General features: G+C 41.9%; 1 protein-coding gene across 2 annotated transcripts in view; it reads left to right on the top strand.

The window, feature by feature from the left end:
- TC2N (tandem C2 domains, nuclear) overlaps positions 1-14,443 on the top strand; it is a 44,997-nt gene that overhangs the window by 9,528 nt on the left and 21,026 nt on the right. For both annotated transcript variants that reach the window (XM_084631256.1, XM_084631255.1), the window contains exons 2-3: positions 12,576-12,702; positions 13,327-13,557. In XM_084631256.1, coding sequence (XP_084487382.1) covers positions 12,636-12,702; positions 13,327-13,557 — 298 coding nt within the window. In that variant the 5' untranslated portion in view covers positions 12,576-12,635. The remainder of the gene's footprint in view (positions 1-12,575; positions 12,703-13,326; positions 13,558-14,443) is intronic.

The following is a 14,443-nucleotide window of genomic DNA, read 5'->3' as shown; positions in this document are numbered from 1 at the left end:
CTTCCCATGCGACCTTGGCCTAGTCACTTAGCTTCTCTGTGTCTCAGTTCCCCATCTGCGAAATGGGAATAAGAGTAATCCTCTATCTCCACAGGGGTGTTGAGGCATTTGATACTATTGTGATAGGGGCTATATACATTCCTAAGACCAAAGGCAATGTACCTCTTCTGGGACACCTGTATATAGCTAATGTTTTTTCCCTCCTTCCACTCCTGCTGCAACTGGAGCATCACCCTCCTAGCCAATAGCAGGGCTGTGTAGCTTCCTGGTTTTCCCATTGCCTTTTTGAATAAGACCCTTCTGTGTCTCTTTGGGGAGTTTGTCTCAGAGGGACATATGACAGCCTGCAGAGGTGCACATATAACTACTAGCCTGCCTCCACCCACCCAATGTTTTTTTTACAGTGCTGTACAAGGCGGAGGAAACTTGGAAAACATCATATCGTCCCAAAGCAAACCCCAGCATGGGAAGAGGAGATGGGAATGGCTTCCCAAAATGGTGGGGAAAGCAGCCCTTTATCAGTGTTGGCACAGCAACTAGGATTGGGAAGATAAATACTTGGGCTTTTTCTGACTTCCCTCAGCACCTGCAATGCCCCAGCTTGCACATACAGGGGACTTATCACCTGCTGAGAGCAGGACAAACCTCAGCAGGAGAAGAAGGCAAGAGGCAGTGTTCAAAGGATGAATGACTGCAGCCCAACAGGGGGCTGGGAAGGCCAGAAATGTGGAGGGAATCGCTTCTTGGAGTACACTCAGAGGCTCAAAAGGGAGTGTGTGGCCCTGGAAAATGATGTGATGCAGCCAGTGCAGAGGCAGTAGCTGCAATGCAGCACCTTCTGTTACAAAGATCAAGCACAGCACCTGATCCTAGTACTGTCCTGCAAACTATGGGGAACATACCACACTGGGATCACCCTTTCAAGCAACTAAATTTCAGGCTTTTCCCACTGCAATCCACCCCCCCCCTCCCCCTGGAGAAAATAGTTCACAGGAGCGTGTGAGCACGCTACACTTTGAGCATGCCACAGCTCCATTGGTTTTGTGTTTGAGCTATGTTCTTGGTTATTTTTTTAAACTCAAGCAATGTTATCTGTTACCTATGAAACTTGTAAATGTGTTTTGTTTTGTTTTTTTTGTTTGGTTTTGTTAATAACTCTGCTGAAAAAGTTTGAGTAACAGCTCCCTACATCAGTCTCACATGGCTGTCTGACAATACACATGCATCATCCTGATCACAGTGCACATCTTCCATGCTGCCTGACAGCAATGTGAAAATGGCACTGGCAAAATACAGATACCAGGAGAGGAATGATGGGAGTTTGTTTGACACTACGTCCCAGAATTCCTGTAAGTTCTAGTAGGCATCCCACAATGCACTGCGAGACTATCACTGTACACAGCTGAGTGGCAGAACGTTGTACCATGGGATATCTGCCCAGAATACTTCATAGTTAGTTTGAACAAGCATATAGCTGTGTACACGTAACCGACACACCTTCTGGGTGTGGTGTTCTGTCCCATCTAGTGGCAGTGAGATCACTTAAAGAGAGATAAAATGAGTCTGTTCTATAACCTTAGCTAACAGGCAGTTGGCTTTTAGCTCATGCAGTAGAGGCTCATGCACTAAGCTCCAGCGGTCCCCGGTTCAATCCTGCCCACTGACAACTGGGGTCTGTCGGCATTACATACACAGTGATTCATAAGGGAAGTACTTTAAACCAGCAAAACAAAGCAGTGGAAGTTCAGTTCAGTATAGTTAATTTGTTCACTCTAGGAACAGTGAATTAATCCAATGTAACATCTTCTTGTATGTAGTGCCTTAGACCAGTGGTTCTCAAACAGGGGTGCGTGTACCCACGGGAGTACGCAAAGGTCTTCCGGGGGTACATCAACTCATCTAGATATTTGCCTACTTTTACAACAGGCTACATAAAAAGCATTAGTGAAGTCAGTACAAACTAAAATTTCATACAATTACTTGTTTATACTGCTCTATGTACTATACACTGAAATGTAAGTACAATATTTATATTCCAATTGATTTATTTTATAATATGGTAAAAAGGAGAAAGCAAGCAATTTTTGAGCAAGTGGTCTGTGAAGCTTTTGTATTTTTATGTCTGATTTTGTAAAGAAGTAGTTTTTAAGTGAGGTGAAACTTGGAGGTATGCAAGACAAATCTGACTCCTAGAAGGGGTAACAGGTGTCTGGAAAGGTTGAGAACCAGTGCACTACAGATTTGCTCAGAGTAGGGTCATCAAGAGTCTACAAGAGTCTCCCATTCAAGGATTGCACAGAAAACTTTCTTTAAGAACATTTCTGCTTTTGTTGCATTGCTGAACGAACTGTTGTGTGACATTATCCATCTGGAATGATGTGGACATTTTAAATGGGGCCTCTGGGTTTGACTGTTAAGAAATGGGATGCTAGAAAACCTGAAATCGTTTCTGCAGTACAGGGAACTGTAGTATCTGTATCTGGCCTGTGATTTTTAGTTGCCTATTACTAGCTCTGTGGCAGAATAGCAACACAGAGCTTACTTATGTATTATACCCCAGCTAAAGACTGCTTCCTGAGCTGATACTCTTCCTCCACCTTGGCTGGCAACCTGCTAAAGTTGGTAATAATAGCAGTACTTCCTAGACACATCCTGAATGCTAGCAACAAAATGCAGGACAAACCTGTTGGTCACAAATACTTTTTAAAGTTTAATTTTAGCTGTGGCTGTCCTCCCCTGGTGAGCATAGCAGTCAGCCCAATCTGAAGGCTCTGTATGAGGCTGGTAATGGAGGGATGGGGGAGATTAGAGATCATTCATAATGGCAATGGGGTCACTGGGCTAGGGAATGAGTGTAAAAATGACTCTCTAGCCTGGTGGTTAGGACAGTCACCTAGGATGTGGGGAAACCCACGTTCAAGTAAATGCTCCAATGACTCTTTATTTACACACCGTGGAACAGCGTCAATGGGAGAGTTGGAGGGAGCTCTCTGCCAGAATATCCCCTAGCCCTATGGCTAGCGTACTCTCCTACAAAGTGGAGAGTAATCCCTTCTCCACATCAGGCAGAAGGTTGAACACAGGTCTTCTACAGCCCAGGTGAGTGTTCGATTCACCTTTTTTATTGCAATTTTTGGATTTGGTTTGGGTTGAACCAAATATATATATATTTTTAAATAGGGCACTGCTAGCAAATCAAAAAAATCAGTTATTCACCCAATTGTAGGTTTAAACTTACGTGGGAGACCTAAGGAGCTCAATCTACTTATCAGAGAGAAGGTAGGAGGTTATTTGGTCTATAAGTGCCTATGTGGGGAGAAGATATCTGATAGTTAAGATTTCTGTTAATCTAGTGGGCAAAGACATAAAAGATCCAATGGCTGGAAGTTTAAAGATGGGAAAAAATTTGAAACTGAAAATGTTCAACAGTGAAGATAATTTACCACATCCTTTGATTCTATGTTCCAATGGTTGATTCTGTTGTCCAGTCTTGATATAAAAACTCCATCTTGCTGAAAGATTTGCCCCAGTTCAGTCATATTCCTGCATCAAGTGCAGTATAACTGGATGAAATTCTCTGACTTGTATTATATAGAGGGTCAGACTAGATGATTGGAGTGGTCCCTTTGGCATTAAAATCCATGATTCTATTATGATTGGGAAGCATTCTGGAGAGGAAAGTCTAGTGCTTGGAGGAAAGTGTTGGTTTTTTTTTTTGTTTGTTTTTCTTTTGCAAGTTTCAAGCAGAGGACTCGCCAGTGGAAACATGATGGGTGGGATGTACGCTGATTAAGAAGAGAAACAGAATGGTGGGAATGCTGAAGACTATCAAAGCTATGTCCTGCTGCACAACCTGGGAAATCCAACTGCTTGCATGCACAGAAGGAGAAAATATCTTCTTTGCGGTCAGGCCCCAGAAGGAGCCTGACACTTGTCAGGCTCAAAAGAAAAAGCACTGGGAGTAATATGGACCCTCCAGCCCTGCATCAATTTCTTCTTGCCCCTGCCAGTCTTGAAAACTAAATCAAATCAGAATGTTCCCTCTGTTTCTATGGTTCAGCCTCCTTCCTCCTCTGACCCTGAGGTTGTGAGATGGCTCTGGTTGACTCATCACAGTGGCTGGCACTTAAGTTTCTGATACAAATATGTAACTGTCTATGTCCTGGCAGCTTCGGGTGACCAGATGTCCCGATTTTTATAGGGACAGTCCCAATTTTTGCATCTTTTTCTTATATAGGCTCCTATTACCCCCACCACCACCACCACCCCGTCCCGATTTTTTTCATATTTACTGTCTGGTCCCCCTACAGCAGCTGCTCAGCAAGCACCAAAGCAGCACTTCCAGAAGATCAAAGGCTGAGGTAGCCAGGGGCCCCAGTTTTCCTCATTGCAGGATGTAAGTAACTCCTGCTGACTTCAGGCAATATTACTCATATCCTGCAGTGGGAGAGTAGAGCCCCAGCAGTGAATCTGATCTAGTAGATCAGATCTACATCTCACAGTCAAGGGCATTCATTTCCAATGTCCGGGTATCCTCGATACAAGAGAGGCATTGAGGAACATGGAAATTGCCATGCTGCTGCAGACCAATATTCCATCTAGTTCTGTATCCTGTCTCTGACCATTGCCAGTACCAAATGCTTTACATGAAGGTATAAAGCCCCCACACTGGACCATTACACAATAACCTAAGCAAGTGGGACATTTCTTCCTAGCCCCAGGCAGTTAGTGGTTTGTTTGCAGCATGCCATTTTATCTTACCCTGTGTAATTATATTTTTATTACTCATATTTAAATGGGAATTTTTTAAGCCCTGCTATGCTCTTTGCCTCAGTACTGTTTTGTGAGACTCCATCATAGCTTTGTGTGTGTATATATATTGGAAATTTTTTCTTTTATGGGGTGTCATCTTGTTTCTTGTATTATGAGAGGCTTAATAGCAAAGCCAGATTTACTCTGTTCATTATGTAATACTTTGTCACATAGACTTCCATCTGAGGAAGAGGCTTTCTGCCCGTAATAATTTTCATTGCCCTTCTCTGGAACTTTTCTATTTCTACTGTAACCCTTTTGGTGTCTCTTCCAAGATCCATTGATTTGAGGGGCTACATCTCCTATCTCCTTCTGGGGATGGGTACAAATGCCCTCCCTGCATTTTCCCAAAAGACATAAGAATTGGGAAGAGACTCTGTATGCAAACTCCCAAGATTTCCACGCTCTTAAGTTATATCTATGTAGGGAAGAATAGGGTCCTTGGTGAGTAGATACTTAACCACTAGCTTGCTATAAGCATTACTGGCTGTAGTTCTGCTACTCCAGGCAAACCTGCCAGCATCCCTCCCTACCAGGCTGTAGTTACATACCCAGTAACTTCTACCAGCAGAATTTAGTAGTCTATACACTTAAATTTTTAGTTGTTTAACTTGCATTCACTAGAATTGAGTAATGGTAACTTAGACAGGACACAAGTGTCTATTCCTACTCAAACAACCTGCTGCTGCCTAGGGTTAAACTCAGCTAGGAACAAATATTTGTCTGGCCTATTAACAATTGTTTGTACACAATTAAAAGTCAAGTTTAGAGTTTCCCTAAGTGACCGCATATTCTACCTGTATGGTCTGAACCAGCCAGACCTAGCTACAGAACTGAAAAAGCAATACTTTGTTTTTTAACCACACACTCACTTTGGTGCTTAGATGTGGTGAACAATGAATATGTGTGCTTACCTTGCTGCTACTGTCACAAAATATCTTTGTCTGAAGGCAAACTTCTCAAAACCATTTGCGCTGTTCCTCCAGTTTCTCGATATTTTAATCTAGGAGCCTCCCCTTTCAAATCACAGAGTCTCCCCAGCCCAGCGTCCCTTACGCAACTACTCCCAATAACCCACCCGACATTCGGCTGCAACCAGTTGGTCCTGTTAAGACATGCACTGAGTGTCTGAGAGAGCCTTTCCAGCCTGCAGCGGAAGCAGCTTTTGCTGTAGTGTGTTTTGTTAGACCTCCAGTGATGTGTGGTGTTACAGCTATGCTCTCTGCAGGATTTACAAGGCTTAAAGTGGACAGGGTCTCCTAGGATTGAGATCCAGCCAACAGGAAAAAACAGGCTTGAGTGATCAGTACCTGGAAGTGGTGAAGTCCAAAGTGGCACTGTTCAAGGGGCTGATGGTCAGCTGGTGTAAAGGCTCCCAGCGCCGATGAAGTCAGTAGAGCTATGACTACCTATGTCAGCTGAGCATTAGCCCCCAAAGGCTAATCGGTACTGGCCATTCCTCTTCCTAGTTATTTTGCTGAATACTTCCTATTTTGTCAGGACACGTTGCTATTTGCAGTGGTGCTATAATGTACTTGCGGAACGGAGGTCTGGGAATGAGTTGTATGTATTTCAGGCTAGAAATAAATCTCATAACTGTTTTGGCATGTCTTCTAAATGTAATCCTTTGGCAAACTGCAGTATGGCAGATCTGTCAAGGATCAGAATGCTTAACTTTTATCTTCATTTAAAAACACCTGTCCACCTCCAAAGAAGCAGTGGCGGTATTAAATAAACAAGCTATTCTAGCTCTAATTTTTTTAAACCATATATTTGCATCATGGGACAATAACACATCTGACATTTCTTTGAGACCACTTCCAGCCTTGAGTATTTATACTATGTTCAGCTATTTCCGATCCTGTTTAGTTTATTTAATGAGTTGTTGAAAAGATTTGCATCTCTGTCCAAACATTTGTCTCATGTCTTGCAATTATTCTGAAAGCATCTGGCAGTAAAGTCTTTGATATCCAGTTTATCTGATTTAACTCATTCAAAATTTCTGTCTGAGAAACCTGAAAATCATTAAGGTAATCTTCTCTGGTCTAAATACATTAAAATAGCAGTGATTTAATTCTCTGGATTGTGTGTGGGTTTTTTTTAACTATATTCTTTCATCTTGTCTTCCATGTTATTAGGGGAATAATTGGACTTTCCCTTTCACTTATGTTTTTGTTAGAGGACTATCACTGAGCTATATTTGATTATCCAACCGTTGGATGATCGGGGCTTACCAGAGCCAAATTCATATTGAGATGTGGTGCGAGGAAAGATTGGACTTTGTGGATAAAGCACTGGACTGGCACTCAGAGCTGGGTTCAGTTTCTGCTCTTCTACAGTCTTCCTGTGTGACCTTGGGCAAGTCACTTAATTTCTCTGTTCTTCATCTGTAAATTGGGGATAATAACTTTGTCTTGTCTATTTTTACACTGTAAGCTCTTCACAGCATGGACTCTCTATGTATGTATGTTTGTATGTATAGATCAAAATGGGGCTCCAAGCTCAGTGATTGGAAGATAAAGAAGCACAGGATTCCTGAGGCTGACACAGATTTTCTGCGGTGCAGTGGGACATCAATCTCTTGTGTGCTTAACATAGAGTTTTGCTATTTTATAAGTATTTGTTTTAATTGAGACTAAATATAGATTGGCCCTCATTCATATGTGAGTACAGTAGTGAGGCACTGAACTGAAAATTCGTGACTAGATGTCTGAGCAAAGGGTTCTGGTTTACAGAATCCATCCTTCCTAGAGCCAGCACCTAAATCATGCAGTACTTGATAACTATTGGAACCTATAAGGACGGTCCTATACGAGTCCCCAGCAGGATTTTTTTTAAATAATCCATGTATACAACAGAACTTCAGTATTGCCAATCTTAAGAGAACCAAATCATGAATCGGAACCCTCTAAAATTGAAACAAACAAATCCATGTGTGGTTTTTTGTTTTTTTTTAGTCTTTTGACTTCTCTCTATTCCTCTGCCCCTGCGTGTGAGAATTTCAGGTTGAAAAGTTAACCTTTAGTACAAACACAAATATACACCTCTCCCTAGCTGCTCAGGTGGTGACTCCTGCCCTCAACCCTATGAGAGGGGAACAGACATCCATTTCTTATTACTGTCTGGGACTTCTCCATCCAGGATCCACCAGCATCACCCTTCCCCCGTTCTACTGCCCCAGGCCCCTCTCTCTGCTCTAGGACCATACCTGAAAGTAGGGCTCAGTGGCAAGACAGGTCTGTGCCCTCAGCCCCGGGATTCACACACATAGCTCTGCCCGCATGCCCAGCCCTGAAAATTGTGAGATAGAAGGAGCTACTCACACCATAATGATAACTCTTCCTGCAGGTGCCAAAATACTGTGACTTTGCCTACCACCAGGCTGGGAGAGCTCCCATCAGATCGCCTTCACTATTCTCTGCTCCCACCATTCCCCTGCAATTCCATGATAAGCTCCCTCCATTCTCCCCATTTTCCTTTCAGAGTCTCCACTGCTCACAGCCCCGGTGTCTTGTCTAGCCCTGTGAACCCTGCAGTGGCAGCCATTTTGCCTGTGGACATGGCTTCAATCTCACTGGAAACAGTGGGAGGTCTCAACCAACTTTCTCGGGCAGCCTCGCTTCCATGTGCACACAGACTGTAGGGAAGTGTCGGCCATCTTGCTGTCCTCAGCCCCATGGGCAGTAACATAAGATACTTGCAATTTTGAATAAGAGAAGATCCATGAGTTGGCAGCTTTTGATCAGGTTTTCATGAGATAAGTTAAAAACATGCCAGAATTGCTAGAGTCCTGATAAAATTGTGGGAGTTGGCAATGCTGGAACCTGTTAAACAAATCTCTATCCTACATAACTTCACTACTACTAGATGCATAAAATCAGTAGCAGTTGTGTGGCTAATCCTATATGGCTCCTTGAAAATGTAGGAGTGAGAAGCTAAGTGCACTGGGGACTGGTAGATAAATTATTCTGAATAATTTAACTGCTACTCAGTTTCTAAAGTGGAAACAAGGGGCTGTAACATCTGAATTTGAGAGTAAAGCCTTTCACTATATTCAGGGTATTTTGTTCATGGTTAGCTTTAAAAAGTAGTTTTTAGAGCATCCACTTTATCATGCAGGAACCATATCAGACATGCTAAGCATCTAAAACATGGGTTTGACTTACGTTGATCAGTCCCACAGCAAGCCTTCAACATGCTTCTGTAATGTGTTTGTGGCACAAGCAGAGGCTTCAAAACTGCATCCAAAACATGCCACCTGCTTTGAAACCATTATGTTCTTTAACACAAAAAATGCTAGCCCAAACATGGCTTTTAGTTACCCATTTGCTCTGGGAATTTTCTTTTTAAAAAAGTCTAATTTAAACTAATGCTGTGACGTAGACACTGCTACGTACGTGTCTATATACTCTGCAGCTTGCCATTGATATTTCTATGCCAGTAAAACATTAATGTGTAAATAGCATTATCTGAGCATGTTTGTTTCTGTTCAGTAGATGATGAATTACTCTTGTACATACTTACACTATAGAAATGTATGGCTGGTCCCACACTGGACTTGACCTCTTGTTTTCATTAATCAAATGATAAAGTACAGTTTGTTTTAATTTTAACAGAAAGTGGCCTGCTTTTATTATTTAAAAACAAAAATCTGCCTAGGATGCAGAAATAAGATACTACTACTGTTATTATAAAGTCCATTAAAACAATGCTTACGTCCTTCTTCCCAGCAAAGGACTTAGCACAGTGATGAAAAGGAGGTAATTCGTCATTGGGGTAGAAAATGGGGCGTAACTATTTCTGTATCACAGTGAGTCCTGTTCAGTATGTTAGGAGTATGAGTTACTAGATCTGTTCTAGCTGTCATGTACTGAACTAAAAGAACAGGAGGACTTGTGGCATCTTAAAGACTAACAAATTTATTTGAGCATAAGCTTTCGTGGGCTACATCCTGCTTCATCAGATGCATAGAATGGAACATATAGTAAGAAGATATATATAATATACACACACACACATATATACATACAGAGAACATGAAAAGGTGGAAGTTGCCCTACCAACTCTAAGAGGCTAATTAATTAACATGAGCTATTGTCAGCAGGAGGGGGAAAAAACTTTTGTAGTGATAATCAAGATGGCCCATGTACTGAACCATTTCTGGTACATATGTGGAAAATTAGTTTTCCTGCCCTTGGAAGCCTGGGAAGTTCCAAAAGATTTGTGGTCTCTGTGCTAGTGGTGGCGATAAATTCAACCTGGGCATTCTGAGATAGAGAATGTTATGCCCAAGCAAACTGTCATCAACTCTTAGGTACCATTGTTACAGATGTTAGAGCAAACTTAGCAGCTGTTACAAGCCCAGTTTAAACACTGTGAAAAAGAGAAAAGCATATAGGCTCCAGTTCTGTACTAATAAAAACTGGGAAGGAAAATCAGTAAAGTAAACCTCTAATTCCACAATGCTTAGCCAAGAGGTAATATGGGCCTGAGGGGTAGGGGCAGTTCAGTAGATTTGACATTATATAGCATCTTGCTTTCCTTCATCAACCAGATAAGCAGTTAAATTCTTATATTGTACATCTTTTTAACTGATTTGCAGAAAATCTATTGGTGTAATCCATTGGTAGTGTTCCCACCTCTGGAGATTGTAGATTCAAATCCCACATGATAAAATGAGCTCATGAATGATTCTGAGGCCACTTCCTACAGTATATATCACTTCCTCAATGAGAAGTGTCCTCTTTAGAATGGGATATTAAACCAAGGTCCTGCCTATTGCTGAAAGTTAGAGATCCCATAACAACTTTTCCAAAAGAGCAGAATGTTCTCCAGTTTCCTGGGTAGCATTCTTTCAGCAAAACATGTCCCATATTCAGGCTGCTTCTGAGCCAATAATAGTTACGATATTTGACTATATAATCACTGGACTACTGGTGTTTTATCTCCTTGGCCCACAGTGAGATCTTGAGCATGAAGGGAAATAGATAAGAAACCATATTAGATGAAGTTGTGGTCCCCAGCTTCTTTCCTGAAAATAACCACAACCCTTCAGAGAAGTTAAAGTAAATTAAAATTACCATAGGCTCTTGCCATGCTGGTGGAACATTCGCTTTTGTGACTTAGTAGGGTTTCAAACACCTGAAACTAAAAGCAAGAGGGCTATGTGTGACACGTATTTCCCTTTAGTCAGTTCACCACCACAGCTCCCCGTTGAGAGAGAGAGAGTTGGTGAAGCAATATCCATTTGCAATAGACCATTCTGGAACTTTTATGCAGCAATTGTAATAATGACAAACCTTTATCTAGAGAGAAGACATTTCCATTTACTTTTCACTTATATTGCCATCTTGAACTCATGTAATTCACAGCCTTCTAAGTGAAGCCACATGTGGGTTATGCATGATCATGGCTAACAAATTAAAACACAAGGTACAGTGCATTATAACTATTCCATACCAAAGAGGGGCCTTGTGTTTGCGGAATATATTCTATACTTGCCATTAGTATAATTAGGTACCTACTGATTGCTTATTTCCCACTGATAGGTACAGTTGAGAGAAAAGTCACATATGGCAAAACGCTTGTGTTTTTTACTTAGATGAAATGTGTACAAATTTACAATGGCTCCAAAAGGAATTTATTGAAATATTTGGTGGTATCCAATAGAAACAGTATTTGTTAATAGAATTAACATTTAGCAGTAAAACCATTTGATTAAAGTGTGTGGTGCTCCCTAGGTGTCTCTCTTTGCATACAGAAAAAGACCAAACTGTTCAAAGCACACATGGGAGTAGTCTATACTGGAGCATGAAAACGTTCAGCATAATTTCCTGTGACTAAGATGTACAAAAAGCAGACTTATGGTTGGTTAACTCCCATCTTTTTTCTTTGTTGTCTTTCCCACCCCTTCTGCTTGTCTCCACGTTCTGTTTGGCCTCATCTTGTAGCTCCAAAGGGAGGGGATTGTCTCTTCACTATGTTCTGTAAAGTACCTCACATCTGAGATGTGTGTAAATAATAAGGCAGCTAAACTGTTCGACAGGAGGCAGTGCAGCTGTGTCTCTCTGAAAAGAGATTATAAGTAAAAGGACATTTAAATAAGAGGCCATTTATTACTGTCAAAGTACTTTTTAACGTTAACCGACTGTTATAGGTTTGCTTTTATTCCTCTCCACTTAGTTTCCTAGAAGCTGTCAGCAATTTCCACTCTTCTGTATGTGTGGAGGACACAGTTGTATATGAAATGGGTCTTCCATTCAATACATAAACAACCTGAGAAAGCAGTAGTTCCATGGAAAAACTAATTTTGGTATCATGCATAAATATTGCATGTTAATATGTAAAGCATGGAATTTACACTGAGTAATGTAAAGTTGTGTGAAAATATTAGACAATGAAAGGACTATGTGAACAAAGTTGGATAAAAAGAAACATCTTGTAACTGACTTGACTAATGCTAATAAACTCTGTGGAGCTTAGTGGCTGATATGAGTGTGAGGAGAGAATTAGCACTCTTGAAAAGAACCATTTTGTTTATCTTCAGTGTCCCAGCCTTAGAAACACCAAATCTTATGATATTTTTCTCCACCTCCATGCTTTATGTATAAGAGAAACTAGTTAAAATAAGATAAACCTAATGGTGCTGCTCTTGCTCCCATTTAAGTCAATGGTGTTGGCCTCGGGATGTGATGTGACAGTATTTATAAAATAATGGTGTTGCATTTTAATTTCTGCTACTCTCATGTTGTGTATGTTTTCAGGGTTGACTTCTGCACTGGAGCCTTGTTTGTGTTTCACTTAAGTTTGAAATATTAGAAGCTATGGCAAAAGAATGCCTAAAGAACTGCTGCAAAGGGTGTTTCTACATGGAGAAGGAAAAGAATGACTGTGAGTTCCACACCATAATAATAAACATGCCTGTTAATAGTTTTGAAATTGAAGCTTCATTAATACTTCCTGGGGATAAAATGCTAAATCATCCACTTCTTTTGGATTAACTTGAATTATTTTACAGCATCCAAACTATAGCCTCGATTTGAACATTAGCATATGCTGATTAACATTATTAATCAGGGATGGAAAAAAGACAATTGTACGAAGTCTGCAGCGTGTTGTATTTGGCCCTGGAATACTAGCAAAAACCAAAACCATTGTTACACCAAGGGTCATGTAAAGGTCTTACCTCTCAAATAACAGGCTAGAATGCAGTGCTTTACTTTCTGCAAGCTTGTAATCACAGCTTTCAATGGGTATAGTGTATTAATCACTTTTCCTACTGGATCATGATACACTGTGTGGTGAAGTCTTGTAAGAGCTGAAGTGAAAGCAAGGTGCTTATTACAATAAAGTCTGGGTGGCAACACATTTTGGGCCAGTACAAATGCTTCCAGAATCAGTAAACTTTCCAGTGCTGCTCCTATATGCAATGACCGTAAGGAAACCCTGTGAATCCTTGATCCCGTTAAACACAAAAATCTCTTCAGACTGAATGCACTTTATTTTTTTTAACAGTTTCCATGGAGAAGGAATCTGAAGCTGCAGCCAAAAACAGGCAAAGCATTGTGGAGAAACCTCCATTGTCTTCTGTGTCAGTGAAGCGTCAAGTTGGCTGTTCCGAGGATTATCTCCTTGCGAAACTGCCATCGGATGGCAGGGAGGTCCCATTTGTGCTCCCTCAGCTTAAACTAGCTTACATACAACCCAAGAACCTTGGCAGTTCGTCGCACGTTGGGGGAATTCAAGGTAAATTTAAAAATCATAATGGTGAAATAGCGCCAAAAAAAACCAGCAGAAAAATGGCAGCATTTCATTAGATACTTTAATTAGGTCTTTGCCCAAGCGATGTAAATCGGACCAGTCTCTAGATTGGGGTGGGCAAACTTTTTGGCCCGAGGGCCACATCGGGGTTGTGAAACTGTATGGAGGGCCGGGTAGGGAAGGCTGTGCCTCCCTGAATAGCCTGGCCCCTTCCTGCCCCCCCTCTGAGCCCCCAACCTATCCAACCCCACCTGCTCCTTGTCCCCTGATCACCCCCTCCTGGGATCCCTCACCCCTAATTGCCCCCTGGGACTGCACCCCCTATCCAACCCCCTCTGCTCCCAGTCCCCTGATTGTCCCGACCCCTATCCACTCCCACACCTATCCAACCGCCCTGCTCCTTGTCCCAGAGCCAGCCACGAGCCAGCCACGCCACCCAGGAGGAGCAGCAGCCCAGAGTGCTGGCGTCATGGCAAGCTGAGGCTGTGGGGAAGGGGGGATAGCTGGGGAGGGGCCGGGGGCTAGCCTTCAGGACCGGGAGCTCAGGGGCCGGGCAGGACACTCCTGTGGGTTGGATATTGCCCATGGGCCATAGTTTGTCCATCTCTGCTCCAGATGCTGGTTTGGATTCCAATGCTTCCCAACCTTCCTGCCTAACCAAAATTTGAAGGTAGGTCCAGGAATTTTGGTTTTAGACACTCTGTTTCTAATGTTTAAACTAATTTTATCCTGGCACTATAGCAAAATGAGGGTTTGGTGTTTTATTTTGGCTTTTTTCACATTCTTAGTAAAAATCCATGCATCTAGAAATTAGGTAATAGTTAATATATAGGTCCCAGAAACTGCTGTTCAGCCATTGTTACATCTTGGG

This window comes from Lepidochelys olivacea (assembly GCF_965140295.1).
Source record: "Lepidochelys olivacea isolate rLepOli2 genome assembly, chromosome: 6".
NCBI lineage: Eukaryota > Metazoa > Chordata > Testudines > Cheloniidae > Lepidochelys > Lepidochelys olivacea.
The sequence above is the reverse complement of the archived record's forward strand: the minus strand, read 5'-3'. Positions and strand labels throughout refer to the sequence as shown.